Below are 17317 nucleotides of genomic sequence, written 5' to 3' on the forward strand. Positions count from 1 at the left end.
GTGGATAAATGGCAAGAACAGTGGGACAGTGAGTTAAGGGGAAGATTTTTGTATAATTTTCAAAACAATGAAACATTTAGAAATGCAGGTAGGTGCAGAAGAGAGGAAGTCATAATCAATCAAATAAGGCTGGGTCATTGCAACTTAAATAAAACACTCAAGATAATAGGAAACCATCCAACTGGTCTATGTGAGGCTGAAGAGTCAGTCCATGTGATTATGCAGTGTGGAGAATATGAGGAGGAAAGAGAACATATGAAAGAAGGATCCAGAAAGCCGGGAAATTAGGATTTCACAATGAAGACAATAATGAATTTATCAAGTGGCACATGTTGCAGAATTTTCTTTGATTTTATTAGTCAAACAGAATTAAAAGGTAGAATTTAGTCTCCCACTCCCAAGCAGAAGGTGGCGGTAATGCACTTATGACGCTGGTTGCCAGCGGCCGTTAAAAGACAAGAAGAAGAAGACGAAGAAGAGGAACAGGAACAAGAAGACAGCTGATCTGCAGCTGATTTGATGCAGTTTATCATGCGGAAGCAGTGAAAACAAACCCAACTGCGGTAAGGAGACAGTTTTAATAATTTTCTTACCATTTCATATCAAGGCATTTGTCGACACTGTAATGTATGTTTACAAAGTGATTTTAATGCTTCTGAGCGCGAGTTTAGGATGGTTTGCCAGCTAGTCAGTATAAATTTGGTTGTCATGATATGCTGTCGAGTGAGCCACCTCTTGTGAAGCATATGGGGCACGTTCAAAGTTTGTACCGTTTTGCTACGGTGCAAAATATTTGCACATAAAACCCTAAAACCTCCTCGAGTTCAACTCACTAACGTTACCGTTTCCCTTTAAACTTCCTGACTTTCCACGAATGTACAATAGCCCTCAAATAATTTCACTTAAGCATTTTAGAAAGTTTCATTAGTCCCCGCATGGCTGCATAATACTTGGTAAAATTTCCCAATTTTGCCCGGTTGATGAGAAAAATATTTTCAATAATAGTTCAGAAATCCAATGGAATACTTTTGAATAGGCTACAGCCATTTCTGCGTGCTGCCCACATGACGCATGAAGGATGACGAATGAAGACCTTTTTCTGTGGCTTTTATAAGAAATTGCAAGTTAAAATCACTTCGCATATTCACCGAATCTGAAAAAGAACTGCTATAACAGCCTGCCTTCCAGTAGGTAGTCCAGAAATTCAACTGAGTCTTCTTTGAATAATCTCAAACTATGGCCACAACAAACTTGAAATGATTTCACTGCAGCATTTTGGAGAATTTCACTAGTAAATCCGCTGCATTGCTCTGAATTATTTGGTAAGTTAACATTAATAAACATATTTGATTTAATAAAAAGCATACTTTAAATATTTAGTTGCCAAATCCAATGGAATCATTTTACAATTTCCCATTTGGCAGACGCTTTTATCCAAAGCGACATACATATGAGATTTTAATACAACACAAGCAAGGATCTAGTCAGGAGAGAACAACGAGAGTAAGTGCCATAAAGCTAAATTCTGGTCCAACAGGACATAGGTGCTACGAGGCAGTGCATAGAGGCAATGCATAGAGTACATAGAGGCAGATACAGAGTTTTTTTTTTTTGTTTTTTTTTGATTAGGCTACACAGTCCATCAGGTGAGAAGGTGTTCACTAAAGAGCTGGGTCTTTAGCCTTTTCTTAAAGATTGAGAGGGACTCTGCGGATCGAATGGGGTTTGGTAACTCGTTCCACCACCGAGGAACCACAGAAGAGAAGAGCCTGGCTAGAGACTTAGGGCCTTGTTGTGGTGGCAGCACCAGGCGCCATTCCTTGGCAGAGCGTAGTGAGCGGGAGGGAGCGTAGACCTGAATGAGGGAGTTCAGGTAGGTGGGAGCCGTTTTGGTTGCTGCTTTGTAGGCGAGCATCAAGGACTTAAACTTGATGCGGGCAGCAACTGGGAGCCAGTGGAGGGATATGAACAGCGGAGTGACATGTGCTCTTTTGGGCTGGTTGAAGACCAGACGCGCCGGCGCGTTCTGGATCATCTGCAGAGGTTTGAGCGTACATGCCGGGAGCCCTGCCAGTAAGGAGTTGCAGTAGTCAAGGCGTGATATTACAAGCGCCTGTACTAGGAGTTGTGCTGCATGTTCAGACATGTAGGGTCTGATGTTGTACAGGGCAAATCGGCATGACCGAGCAACAGAAGCCACATGCTCCTTTTCTTTACATCCTACTACTTCCTAATTACTGTGCTCAAATGTCATATGAACAAACCCCGCCAAGTGCAAGCACATTTCGATCAAAAAAAGATCCTCCTTAGGTGAACAGCCAAAAACTGACATTTGTAGAAAAAAAAGCCAGCACTCATAATGTCCTTTTCGTCTTTTTAAAAAAAAATATATATATTTTTATTCACAATTTCTAATAATTACATACATACAGACCACCAACATATACACATAGGAGGAAAGAAAGAAAGAAAAAAAAAAGGGTGAACACCACAGTACAATTAGAATATAATGTAAGAATTAAGCAATTGAATGCAGTTAATTCCAATATGAAATGAAATGGCAACAAAGACAGTCCATGCAAATGCCAATGTCAATTAAGAACAACAAGAATCCCAACAGAAAGGGTACTCAACCATCCACAATACAATACAAAATTTGAATCAAAATTACAGATACAAAAATCCTTTCGTCTTTTTAATAAATGGGCAGGTAGTGAGCACAAACGATGGACGCGTTTCAACTATAAGCCATCATCAGCGTTATGTTGCTCAAGGCAGAAGTGACACTTAAATAAACAGATGCATACAGTTCAATTAATTATTCAATCAATTTGAGAAGTACATGATCAAGAAGTCACTGCCAAAGAGAAATCAAACAAATTCAGAGAAAACACCCTAATAATAATTCTTCATTCAAGCCTTTTGGGTGTTCAGTTTGTAAAGTATGTTCCCAAAACACCTCTCTCTCTGCAGAAGTGTCTTATCTCTATCAACCCCTCTTTTCAAAGGTCTGACTTCTTCTATACCTTGGAACCTCAAGGAACACACGTCATGGCCTGCTGAATTAAAGTAACTCGCTACTGAGGACTTCTCATCCCTATTCCTAATGCTACTTTTATGTTCAGATATCTGGGTTTTTAGTTATTTTTTAGAGTGTGGATGTAGAAAAGACTCTCCTGTAATCATAACATTACACTGAACACAATTAGAACATGGGAAATTACCAGTGGGTAAATGAAAAGAAATGTTGAGGACGTGTGTAACAGTCAGCTCTAACTAGTGTATCCCTTATGTTCCTAGCTCGTTTGTTGGCAAAGATAGGAACATTCTTAAAAACATGACCTATATGGGGATCACTAGATAGGATGTGCCAAACCCAAACCATGTACATAACTCAGCAGCTTGTTCCTCAAATGCGTTGTCAGTACTACAAATTCTCTTAATTCTCAACAACTGACTATAGGGCAATCCCTTAAGAACAGGGGGGTGATAGCTATCTTAATCCAAAAAAACTGTTGCCATCAGTTTTCTTTCTGTATATCCTGGTCTTTAACTGTTCTGCTTTGTTTACAACTACATCTAGAAAAGCCACAGATTCCTGACTATACTCGAATGAAAATTTTATAGAAGGCATTCTAGAGTTAATATACATTCTGAACTCCTCCAGTTGATCAAGTGTACCCGTAAAAATAAAGAACATCATCAATAAAGCGGAACCAGCATCTCAACAAAGAGAAGAAAGGATTATTATGGTACACAAACTCTTCTTCAAATTTGCCCATAAATAAGTTGGCATAGTTAGGAGAACATGGACTTCCCATACTTACACCCTGGCACTGTAAATAATATGAGTCTTCAAACTGAAAATAGTTTCTGTTGAGAATCAATTTAGCCATAGCCACCAAAGATGTGGTAGGGGGAGTAGGGTTTTGTCTCTTATTTAACTAGTAGGTCATAGCCTCTAGACCCTCTGTATGGGGTACATTGGTGTATAAACTGGTGACGTCCATAGTACAAACAGAGTCACTATCCTGAATGTTCTGGAAGAATCTATTTAATACAGGAAGTCAGTAGTATCTTTCAAGTATGATGGGAGCTGAGACACTAATGTTTTGATGTGTAAGTCAATATACTGAGATATAGGCTCAGTCAGAGACTGTGTACCTGCCACTACAGGGCGCCCAGGCACAGGCTCCACACAGCTCTTGTGAATCTTCGGAAGTGTGTAAAAAATAGGGCGTACCGGGTGTTCTTGAATCATAAAAGCATATTCATCTTGGCAGATCAATAGATCATTCACAGCTGTACTCAAAAAAGACTTAACCTCTTGGAGAAACCTCACTGGAGGGTCACAACTTAAAGGGGTTGTAGCAGCCAATAATGTAATACAGTAACTGCCAATAACGTAATAATTTTTCCGCATTTTGCGCATAATGTAATAAGTTATTACATTATTGGCTGGTTATTACATTATTAGCTGGGTTAAAAAAAAAATCATGAAAATGTAATAACTGGAGCCGATAATGTAATATATGCTATAAAGTGTCACACTTCCATGACACTTACCCTTACTGTTGCCTCTTTCAAATAGCTGCTAAAAAACCTGACCCCACACACACACACACACACACACACACACACACACTAGGAATTATGACTATTTATTTGTTTGTGGTACTTGATGGTTAGACTTATCTCCAGCCCTGCCTTCTACTCCTTAACCATTTGAATACCAAATGAAGTGCGAGCACACATGTTTGCAAACACAGACAATTACTCTTATGTTGTATAATATGAAATCTATACCTCTTTGAAGATGCTTTGTCCTCGAATACAAAGACCACCATTTCTTTTCATGAAAAATGTCATCTTTAATTAAACGTATTTAAATCACTTTTTCAAGTAAACTGTTTCAACCACACTATTATAGCTATTCAGCACTCTCTCTCTCTCTCTCTCTGTATATATACCAAACCAGACTCCTGAAAGGTTACATGAAAATGTATTACCAAATCAGAATCCTTGCCCTATTTACATCCCTGGCTATTTGAATACAGTCATGACAAGCTCGACAAAGAGTCTAAAACCGAAGCAAATGATATCTATAGTTCATTCTTGAAGACATTTATTTTATTTGGCAGTCCCCATAATTGACCATTAGATGGCCGTTGATTGACAAGTTATCCAGTCATGTGACTCTGACATTAGGCTTTCTTCCTTTGTCTGCAAACTTATGTCTTCCTTATCACACGTTGAAAGCTAATTAGTGATTTTATTTAATTTAGTAAATACAGTTTATTTAGTTGAGATTCATGCACATAGATTAACATTTCTTATATATTTAGTGCAAGAGGATATACAAATTTGTGAGATCATTCTAATTAACCCTCAGAGACCCGTGGGGGTGTCTGCGCCCTCGGCCGACATTACTGCCCTCTGGCTCACCCTGAACCTGGGCCTCTGGCTAACCCTGAAGTTCAGTCTATGGCTAACCCTTTGGTTGACATGGTAGTGGATCCTGGCAATGAGCCTGGAGCTCAATACCTACCATCAGAAATCTTATCAAAAATGATTGAGTTATCTCTCAATCTAGATATGTCAATGCTGGGGACATTCAATAGTCTCACTCTTATTCCGTGAACTATCTAGACCATATCATCCCAACCTGTACATAAGAGAGGCACTTGTAGAAAGTTTGGAACTGGACAAACAGAATGAGTGTTCCATTAGTGTTATGAAGCTATACAAGGCTGCTGGACGCAGCAGTGGTCTCAGCACACATATAAAAGAGTTATTTAGTAAGGACAAACGATGGATGAAAGCCTGGATTCTGCTCAGTCACATAGCCTTCGGACAGTACAAAGTTATCTACTGGAAGAATTAATGACCATTTTTTTGTTGGTGTTTTGTTTTTGTTTTTTTCGGTCAGCAGATAATTTCATTTTGATTCTCTTGAGTTCTTTTTTATATTTGGAAATGAGTGGAAGTTACTTTTCATTTGAGATTGAACTTTACCTCCAGCACCTTACCTCCATTTTGTCAAATGTACAGTACAGTATCAAGAGAAGGTTTAGTTCTTTAAAAAAGCTACAGCTGCTACAGTTGTATATTTATTTATTTATTTATTTACCAGGGACAGTGCACATTAATCAGCATCTTAATCTTAATTCAATAGGAAGACTATTCCAGTAGTGGGAGGCTATGACTGAGAACACTGTTTGCCCAAACTTGCTACGTCTGTATTGTACGACACAGTCCCCTCTAGTAGTTGCCCTTGTTGCCCTGCCGCTATTATCCTTCTGCATTATAAACGGACTCATCGGGGGAGGTGCAAGCCCATGTAAGACCTTAAAGATGAGGCAAGCATCTGCAAAATGTTTAAAACTATCAAAATTAAATAAATTGTACAAGTGTTTTTAGTGTCTGTTTGTAAAGGGACTCAATTAGAAATTAGAATTATAGAACTCGCTGTTACTCAGTTGTCTTAATATTTCTGTTCTATATGCTTCTTTTTTTGCACAACCACTGAGCCCCCCTTATCTGCATTACGTATCATTATTGTTATATCCTTAGATAATTCAATCATAGCCTTGCTTTCTTGTAAGTCAATATTGGAATGGAGTCTTTTTTTTACTGTTAATATGAACGAGAGAAGCAACCTCTTGCTCAACCAGCCTACAAAATGTTGCAACAGAATAATTCAGAACAGGCGGGACAAAAACACTTTAGCTTTCAGTCTCTTCAAGCTCCCCATATGGAGATACAAGCTCAGGCATCCCGGTGTCAGTTTGTTGTAAATGAGATGGCGGTTAGGAGCCCCCTTATCAAAGAATGCTCTCAGTTTAACCGACCTGAAGAATTTGAATATCTCTAGTCTAGTTTTAAATGAGTCAGTTTTCCTGAAAGGAACAAAGGATATGAACACATTGTATTATTCCATTTTTATGAAATTGCAACTTAAAATCATCAGGAAGCTTGTGTCACCTCATAGGTAGTCCAGAAATCTAACAAGTTTTCTTCAGGAAGTCTTACACTTTGTGCATGTTAAACCTGAAGTGACTTCACTTCGGTATTTTCAAGCATTGCACTACTGAATCCCCTGCATGGCTCTTAAAGCTAGGGTAGGCAATTTATTTTAGAGGCATTTTGGTTATATTTGTTGCAATTCTCAATCCTGACAGCTATCAATAAATCAAATTATCTGAGAAAAAAAAGAAAACATCCAGTCTGTGTGGCCGTCCCACATCCTGTAATCGGTCAAAAAAATCTCAGGGGGGCATTGACAACCAATCAGGACCACTCTTCCACAAGGAAGCCCTGCCTGTCAATCACATGTGCAAAGTCTAGTCATGCCTGTCCTGCAAACTGCAGCGTTTTCCCCACTGCACAAGACCTGTTCATCAGGAAGGAGCCACATTCAGGTCAGTCAACTGGTGTTAGGTAGCTACTGTAGCTATGGCTTTGACACTGTGGTAGCTAATCTATGTGTAAAAAAATATGTTTTTTGCTGGCCAATATTTCAGTAACAACTAGACTGAGCTAGCAGGCCTGTATTTTGTGTAAAAGGTTTGGAATTTATCAAGTTTGCCCAGATGTCGCGCTCTCTCTCAGAGTGAATCTAGTTCGACCTAGGTGTTTCTAACCGTACAGACTAATCTATGCTGACAAAAATGATTTTTTCCGGTGAATGTTTTATTTACAACTAGATTGAGCTGGCGGAACTCTGTTTCGTATAAAAGATGAAACAGTGAAATCACTTCATGTTTATGGTGTACATAGCTTAAAGGAATATGCCACCTACAAAGACTATTAGTTTTTTCTCCTTAAGGGTGTTGCTGTTGGGCAGCAATATCCTCCACCTCTTCACTGCAAGTGTTAGCTAATTTTCCCCTGTTGCCACATACTAACATTTCTAACAATTGAATACTAACAATTGAAATTTGATTTACAATGTCCCTCAGCTAACATTATGAAAAATGATTGCATTAAATACACTCAAGGGAAGTTGCTTGCTTGTATCTCTGTGGTACACATGAGAGGTAGGCTACGTGTAATTTCACAAAGCACAATGCGGCAATTGTTGAAATTAAAACTTTTAGCATTTGTTTTGATATTTAGCTTCACTGTTTCAAAAGTTATGTTACTCCACGCCCCTTTCTAAGAGGTAAACCTGCAAGACGGTTATACCATCCACATCACTGCTCTCCAGTATCGCCACCAACTCTTCTGCTGTTGTTTAGGGGCCGGCCAGCAGCTCTGCTGTCGGTCCCTCTTGTATTTGCCAATTTCTTCTTCTTCTTCCTCAGAGGAAAACTGCCTTCCCATGAAATTGCATGAAAATGCACAAAACTTTGCACGCCAAACTTCCTCAACATTTGGAGTCAATAGTCCTGATAGTGGCACTATATTAACCGTCTAAATTTCAAAACTTTGAAATTCATTAAAAATTAGCTGTACATGCTATGGCTTTGCAACTTCCATCAAAATGTAGGCCCAAGTGAGAAGAAACAGTCACACACTTTAAGCTAGAAAAATTGAGAAAATGGAGCATCTCTAAACATCAGTTTGTCACTCATGGAGTATTCAACCCTTGTAAAAATAAATTACAGACATCTCTTTGTTGTCTAGATAAAGTACACAAAGTCTCAGAATTGTATCTTGAAAACTGAATATTTGACACTTTGAAATCTGCCTTTGTATGGATGGACAGATCTTATCATGCACTCTGGTGGTTGCCTGAGTCATAGTGTGACGCCTTCTCTCTTCAAACCACTTCTCAGATTGCTCAACAAGTTCATGACTTGTTGTTGGTGTGAGAAGAAACAGTCACACACTTCAAGCTAGCAGAAATTATGAAGTCCAACACTGTTTTTCTCAAAAACTGTAAAACCAGTTAAACCTATCTCCTCCCACATTTTTTGCTCTATTAACACCAAACTTGCTACACGACATCTTCAGACTGTCCCTGACAAACGATCCACACAGATTTTTGAAATATCAAAAATTGAGCCCATACTGCATCAAAATGTTTTACTGTAAATAGTACTGTAAACAGCTACTGCAAATTCTCAATAAATAAATCTCCAATGTTCATGAAAATAAATCACAAAATTGTGCAGTCATGGTAGAAGTGTGTAAAATTTCATAATTGTATCTCAAAAATGTAATTTTTTTTTTTTAATTATTGGAATTTTGTCATCTAAACTATTTCAGTCAATGGAAAATGGAGCATCTCTAAACATCAGTTTGTCACTCATGGAGTATTCAACCCTTGTAAAAATAAATTACAGACATCTCTTTGTCTAGATAAAGTACACAAAGTTTGACAATTTGATACTTTGAAATCTGCCTTTGTATGGATGGACAGATCTTATCATGCACTCTGGTGTTTGCCTGAGTCATAGTGTGATGCCTCCTCTCTTCAAACCACTTCTCAGATTGCTCAACAAGTTCATGACTTGCTATGGGTGTCAAATGTCATGAGTTTGAGTCCTGGGTGCTGCAGAATAAACATGCTTTCTTTGTTGTTACTTTCTTTTTCATCTTACGCTACATCTGGCTGGCCTCGTCAATGACTGCTTGCAGTCCTAGTATTTGTTTGAGTTTCCTCAACATTTTACTTGTCTAGAGTAGTGATCATATGAATTTCTTAAAAATGGAACAGTAAAATGTCTTCATATGACAAGCGAGCACAGAAATGGAGGTAAAGAAAAGGATTCCATTGGATTTGTCAACTAATTATTGTAAATATTTTTTATATGAACCGTTTTAAAATTTTACCAAATAATTCAGAGCAATGCAGCTGCTTTTTAGTGAAATTTTCCAAAATGCTGCTGTGAAATCACTTCAGATTTATGACACACATAGTTTAAGACTTCCCTAATAATAATCTGTTGGTACCCAGCTATATAACAGAGCTTTTAAACCCTTATGAGCCTGAAGAGATCAGGCTAGCCAGCTGTGTCCTCTTAAGTCTCTCTTAAAAACTCTCTTTTTAGACTTGCTTTTACTTTGATTTTCTGACTTTTTATCTTCCTCTGTAATGTTACTCCCATACTATGTTCATTATTTATTTGTATATGTTGATTATCTTATTTTATGCGTAATGTGCCTCATTGTTTTGTATTTTATCTTTTTGTTTTACCTCTGTCTTTTATTTCTGTGAAGCACTTTGTAACTATGTTTTGATAAGTGCTATACAAATAAATGTATTATTGTTATTATTATTAGGGGCCGGGTTCTTCTTCTTCTTTTTCTTCTCCTCCTCCTCCTTCTCCTCATGTCCGGCCCCGACTCACTGCTGCGGCAACTATAATTATTATTATTATTACCTATGGATGGACAGGCTCTTTATAGCAGTTCTCTTATTGTAGTTCTGTGTTCAGCTCTCCTCTTTCCAGAAGCAGCTGTGCCATCAATATGGTAATTACACAATGTTAATTTGAATGGAATTGCTCTGTCTATATGTTCAGATGCTATGTGTGCCTATGTCCTCCAGGTCAGCAGTATCCATCATTCTGTTGTCCTCTTTGGAGCTGGCAGGACTGGGCATGGCGGAGAAACGGATACTGGCCAGGCTGCTGCTGCTTCTCTGGATGCTGAGCAACACCTCTGGTGACTGACTGACACTGACACTGGACATTTCAGTTGAACTGAATACCTGACTGTAGAGAGCGGGCTACTAGCAGGCCTTCTGATGCTTCTCTGACCGAGTCTTTACCATCAGAGCTTCTAGACTTTAGATTGACCTGCCCGAGTCTGGTTGAAAATTGAAGTTGTCCCAGTCTTTTCCTCAATTGTCCTTTTGCATATTTTACATTTGGCACTACTTTTCATGCCAATTGATGTCAAATCTGTGTGACTGTGTGATAATACGTGGTGGAGGCATCTTCATCTAACACCTGACTAGTAACGTTCCCACTCCCAGGCAGCATGCACTCACCAATATGTTACGTCCTCCCATCAGTTGTACTGTTGTAAGATACATAAATACGTAAGTCTACATGTAAATAGATAAGTCTACATGTAGGCTTATATTGTTAACCAACCAGATGATCAGGTACAACTTCAGGATAACGCTGAAACGATTTGTAGCCTCTGTCTAAAGTAATCAAGTCCTAAGTTTGAGTTCAAGTCCTCGGTGTGCAAGTGTGAGTCCAAGTTTGAGTCATCAATATACAAGTCCAAGCAGATGAAAATTTTCAGGATCAGGATTCGAGTACTACAAAACTGGCCTGAGGTTGCCAAATCTGTAGCATCTTGAATCACTTCTAGAAGGAAAAATCCACCCTTGCACACATGGAACACTGTTAAAAAAAACAGTTATTGGTGAGGTAGCGGGTGTCAACTATTAGTTACTAATAGTTGCCTGAATAGCTAACATTAAGAGATACGTCCTATGTGTTTGGTCTGAGCGTTGTGTGATGTGAAGGTGAAACTGAACTTCATAGTCTAGTATTTTCTCTTTCTGTCTCTATCCACCAGGGTCCAGAGTGTCTCTGGTCGCTCCTGCTGCAGTCACCCTGGAGGAAAACTCTAAAACCAGCCTCACCATCACTTCCAGGTAACCACCAAATTATTTTCTTTATATTCTCTTATTCTTTGTCATTTGTTGATTTCCACTTAAATTTTTGGCCTATTTTCGTTCATTTTTAGCTTATGTTTTTAGCATATGTTCTACTGCTGTTATTTTTTCACACCTTCATATTTTCATTCATACACTTCTACTTATGTGTCAGTATGTTCCCCCATGCATCTACTGAGCACTGCCTGCTAATGCAGAGGAGCTTAATGGACAGGCCATAACGTCGATTTTCCTCTCAGGCTGAGTGATAATTGGTGATGGTGATAAGATGAAACTTTATTTAACTTTATTTTGTGTGTTTAAATAAGAAAAAAATATCAACTTTGTTGTAGAAGGTGATTGGACAGGTCATCAAGCACTGGTTGATCAACCAATGGACAACAGTAGAAGACTGTGGTTGCACTAGGCAGTAGGGATGCCACGGTGAGGAAATTTTCCCACTAGTTAATAAACTCGTGACAACACCAGTGTTACCGATTACACCGGACATTTTACAAGAAAAGATATTCGTCGGCTCAATATCTGTTTTTTTCCCTTCTGTTTATAAAATACAAAAAAATAATAATAATAATTGCAAAGACATGTAAATATACTGAACATTTTGTGGTTGTACTGATTTATGAATTACTTGCAATAAAATTATGAAAAAAAATATCTGTAGAGCGCTTACTTTGATCTTTAACGTTAGATCTTTAGATCTTCCCCTTACTTTTTGAACAACACGAATGCTGAGAAGGTTGGTTCATTATTATTTTTTAATGAAAAACACAACAACAATAAAACAGTGCAATTACAAACTCTCTTATATTAAACATCGAAATATAACTTTTATTAACAAAACGAATAAGACGGATGACGGCTTGGCCTGCATACCCGTCCCGTGCTACTGTAATATAAAATAAGTAAATAATATAATAATATAAAATAAATTACAGTTTTAAATAATATACATAGTAAAAAAGTGACATTAGCAAAAACTTATAAATAACCAAATAAATAAGAAATGAATAAAAAAAACGAAGCCTTCCACATTGTAGCGTAATGCCTAAGATAAACAGCAAAAGTCAACAGGCTTTTCAAAATGAAAAAAAAAGAAAATTGAAACTAAATTGGCAATTGGCGACAGTGCTTTACATGTTCTTTGCCAGGAAAACCAACATATTCACCTTCTCTGGCTTAAGAAGGGATCTTGTGGGGGTGACTATGTTCCCCGCCGTGCTGAACACCCTCTCGGATGCGCAGCTTGTTGCACACACGCAAAGGTATTTTTTGGCTACCTTTGCCAGCAGGGGAAGCCTCGTTTGATTTGCTTTCCACCAGACGAGAGGATCCTCCTCCGCGTTGATGGCGGACTCTCGAGCATAGGTGGCAATCTCCTCGACTACCTTTTCAGGAAGAGTTGGTGTGGCTGTGGCGGCGCCTGCTTTTCTTTTTAATAAACTTGCTAAAGTTTTTTTTCTTTTGGGCTGCGGCTCGGGCTCAGCGGCGGCTCCCTCCTCCTCTTCATCTCCCTCTTCTCTCACTGGGTGCGCTGCCCGCCCGAGGATTACCGCTTCTTCCTCTATCATCCTCTTGGTCTCCTCAACATTCGCGTCGTAGTCACCCCGGTAGCGCGGGTCCATGAATGTTGCCTTGCTCATAAGGTCCCGGCTTGCTTCTGGCAGAGCTTCATATTTCTTGTCCAAAATGGATATGATGCCGGTTTTCAGGTCGGCTGTCAGTTGCCTGTCTTCATCCGATGGGGCCAATGTGTCCTCTTTAATCAGATGCAGCACGGGGAGTAGAGATGATGCAGTGACGTAATTCTCGCCGGACAGAATGTCTGTGAACTCACTCACTGGTTTCAGCGCTTTGTTCACCGACTGCAACACATCCTCGTCTTGCCATGTGATGCTCACATTGGCTTTACGGTCATCTGTAAGAACTCGATTGATGGCCTGCCTCTGCTCTAGCATCCTCTCGATCATTTTCTGCTTGGAGCCCCAGCGAGTTGCACAGTCCTGTTGGGCGAAAATAAATACACAATTTTACCAACCTTAATTTAAAAAATGCTTAGGGTGTGGTACAATTATAAATACCATATTCATACATCGAAGTGGAAAGGCACCAAACATTTTACTGTTTATCATTATTATTTATTTTATTTTATTCTATTTTATTAACATTTTACTGTTTTGTCCCCAAACTATAGGCTATTACCTAATAATAAACTTACCGCCACCAGCGAGTGCTCTGGGAGGCCGAGCTCGACCTGGGCTTTCTGCAGCTCCCGTCTCCTTCTCCAGCTGTGAGAGAACATGCCGTTGATTGTGCGACAAACTGCCAGGGCACGGTCTGTGCGCACTTTCTCCGTCTTGTCGACGGTGTTGGACACAGCGAGGTTCAGGTTGTGCCCAAAGCAGCTCAACCAGGGCCAGCCTAAGTTACGAACAGCCGCTTTTATGTTGCTTCCACTGTTGGTCGTGAGACAGGACACTTTATCCTTTTCTAATCCCCATTCTTGCAGAGCCTCCTGCAAGGCATCGGCCAAGTTAGCGGCGGTGTGGTCCTCTGGCAAAAAGCTTGTTTGCAGGCATTTGGATACCAGGGTCCATTCTGTGTCAATGAAATGTAAAGTCAGTGACATGTACGGTGTCATTTTTGTGCTGGACCACATGTCTGTTGTGAGGGAAAAGTGCTCGACTGCTGAGATGGCCTGTTGCACCTCACTCCGGACACAGGTGTAGGCGCGCGGGATGGCTGTTGTGGAGAAATATGTCCGCCCTGGTACCTCGTACTGGCGGTCGAGTGTGGTTAAGAGGTCTCTGAACGATTGCTTTTCAACAGTGTTGAAAGACACCATTTCTTTGCAGATATATTTGGTCACCGCATCAGTGCATGCGTTCCACCTCTCACTGTCCTTCTTATATTTAGTGCATCGCGCAAATGCACCACTTATGGATGGCTGTGTGACTGACCTCTCCGGTTGAGATTTCGCTGCGGGGCCCATTTTGGCAGCCTCACTCTTGTGGTGCACTTGAAGGTGTGTGTGTAGATTAGAGGTGTTGCCTCCAGATGCTGCCACCTTCATCAGACAAAGTTTACAGATTGCCTGATTAACGTTATCAGGTTCCCTATTAGCATTGGCTTTAAATCCGAAATATTGCCAAATAGGCGCTTTTGCTTTTGGCTTTGACACCAAATCCTCCGCCATCATCTTGTCGGTCAACACTCCTTACTCTCGTCACGTGATAAGTGAAATCTGACTCCGCTCCTCTGACTGCTGCTGCGGACGGAGCAGACACTTTCAGTTTATAATTGTAGCTTCTGTCGTCTGACTAAGTATTGATAACATGCCACTTAGTATTTTACAAATTAAATGAGTTTTTTTATTTGATGAACGTGGGCGCTGATACGCGAAAATTAACTAAATGGGTTTTATTTCTATTAAAAAAAAAAAAAAAAACGACGGTGTCGGTGGGCAAGTAATGTAATCGGTGTATGCCCGACCACCGTGTAACACCGGTAACACAGACTACCACGGCAAGCCTACTAGGCAGCTCCCAGTGTATATGTGTGTATGAATGTGAAGTAGGGCAGGACTAATAAAGAGTGAATATGCTCAGCAAATTTTCCCTCCATAAATCAAGGATTTGTAGTAAAATAGATCCTGGTGGCTGTGTACATTCCTATAGCTTGCAGCTTATTGGGCTGTCAGGATGTCTCTCTGTTCTGAATGGATCATTTCCGTCTGTTTCTCCAGTTCCTCTGTCAACCAATCAGCTGTAATCCAGTTCAATGTGACCTACAGCTCCAAGTCGAACTACTCATCTATCATCACAGTGCCTCAGCAGGTAACACACTGCTCCATCAGGTCCAATAAGAACAAAACCCCTGAAGCCTGTTGCACCAGTTAAACTTCAGATATAGGTTGCAGTCATTCACAAAGGCAGAGTTGCCTTATTAAAATGTAAAAGGTTGCACCAACTGAAATGGTTCCAACATAGCCATGTTACAACTTAAAACCTACTCCTACCTCTGACTAGCTGTAAAGTCTTGGTGATAGATGGGAGAACTTGTTGGACGACCCAGATGAACAAGTACAGTGTGGTTTACATTGGAAACCTGAAATTAGATCACTGAACTCATGAAGAACCAAACTACAATTTGAGCTAGATATAAAATAAATAAGGTTCTTTTCCTATTAGTGATGGAATAGCCCAACTACACAAACTACTACAATAGCTTTTACCCTGTTGAAATTAAGGGTTATACTATTTGATGTCACTATTGTGTTGTCTGTATTAGTTACATCTAGTTGTATACAGCATATAGATTTATGTCTGTGGCTAAAGTGGCTATGAGAGAAACTACAAATTAATTCTAATACTTTGTACTAGATAACCTACCGATTTGTTAACGTTTAATGTTAAATTGGCAACGTTTATCCTCTTTTCTTTCGCTATCATGTAAGATAGCTAATGTTGACTTAGGCTACCATTAATTGAGGGAGGAGAAATTGATTTTGGCTCACGTTATTGGCCACAGAAGGTAAAAACATTAATGTCTGAGACAATGTTTTGGTTAGTGGTCTACTAGTTACGATGTAGTAGTGCAATCTCCATGGTGCAAGTAAACAAAGACTCGTTTAGACTCGTAAAGTTTAGTGTGGACTTCACACCTTAACTTTGATCCCAGCAACAGTCATGTGTCCTATCAAAGTGCTTCTGAAGCCCTACAGTCGATAAAAGTTGCTCTCAGTAAGAGCATCAGCTTAAAGGAATTCACTGTGTTTTTTGGAGATTATCCCATTGTTCAACTCAGCAGTTAAGTGATGAGACAACAGACACCATTATCATTCATGTGATCAAGGCTAACACAAGTGGAGATAAAATAGTGAAATAGACACCTCTGTAGAGCTTCTGTGTATTATTTAGATATACCACAATAAAAATAACATTGTAAAAGTAAGCCACTGATAAGAAAATCAATTTATTAAAATGCCTTTTACGCTACATTTGCAAACCAGCGTGCCACCATCTTTGTTTTGTTTTGTCAGCACTTGCGTCACGTGAATAATTGATTACTAGGAAGTGTGAGTGCAGTACTGGAATTCAGACTAATTGAGTGTTGGATTTTGAAACTTCTGATGAGATTGAAAGACCCACAGACCAGTCAGAAATCCAATGCCAAATGCTGTTAGAAGAAATGCACTAGTAAGGGATGACTGAACTTTAACATTATAGTCCGTGCATTGGAAATAATAGGTGGTGCCAGTGCGAGGCTTGCCCGATGCCAACCCATGTGGAAAGTATAGGGTGACCAAATCCAAATGACCAAATTGCAGGACAGGCATTTTGATTTTGCAGGACATTGCAGGACAGTTGAATAATATTAAATAAAAGGTAGGAAACATGTTCACACGTTATATTCTTTATCATAGTCTGACGTTAAAGTAAAAAAAAAACTGCCTTGCCTGCGTAGGCAAAGGCAATTTTTTTACTTTAACGTTTGTTCCTTTTAACATTAGTCCTTTACTACTGTGTGTGTCAAACTTGGAAAGCGAATGATAGTAACTGGGGTATTTTCTAGATGGCTAAATAAGGCCAATGTTGGTTTTAATATACGGTATCAGGCTAAAAAGTTGTTTCCAACTCGTAACATCTTATTTTTCTATGTGTAGCAAGATGTTTGTTTTTTTTTCTAAGATAGCAGCTGAAAGTAATGCAGATTTAAGAATTAATATACCTAGTT

At 39.3% G+C, this 17317-nt stretch overlaps 1 protein-coding gene across 1 annotated transcript in view; it reads left to right on the forward strand.

The window, feature by feature from the left end:
* Positions 1-492: 492 nt before the first annotated feature.
* Positions 493-17317, forward strand: part of ctns (cystinosin, lysosomal cystine transporter) — a 29908-nt gene continuing 13083 nt past the window's right edge. The window contains exons 1-4 of the mRNA XM_071903500.2: positions 493-563; positions 10499-10614; positions 11485-11563; positions 15327-15417. Of these exons, the coding sequence (XP_071759601.1) occupies positions 10551-10614; positions 11485-11563; positions 15327-15417 (234 nt within the window). The 5' untranslated portion in view covers positions 493-563; positions 10499-10550. The remainder of the gene's footprint in view (positions 564-10498; positions 10615-11484; positions 11564-15326; positions 15418-17317) is intronic.

The sequence above is a fragment of the Centroberyx gerrardi genome, chromosome 9 (genome assembly GCF_048128805.1).
Source record: "Centroberyx gerrardi isolate f3 chromosome 9, fCenGer3.hap1.cur.20231027, whole genome shotgun sequence".
NCBI lineage: Eukaryota > Metazoa > Chordata > Actinopteri > Beryciformes > Berycidae > Centroberyx > Centroberyx gerrardi.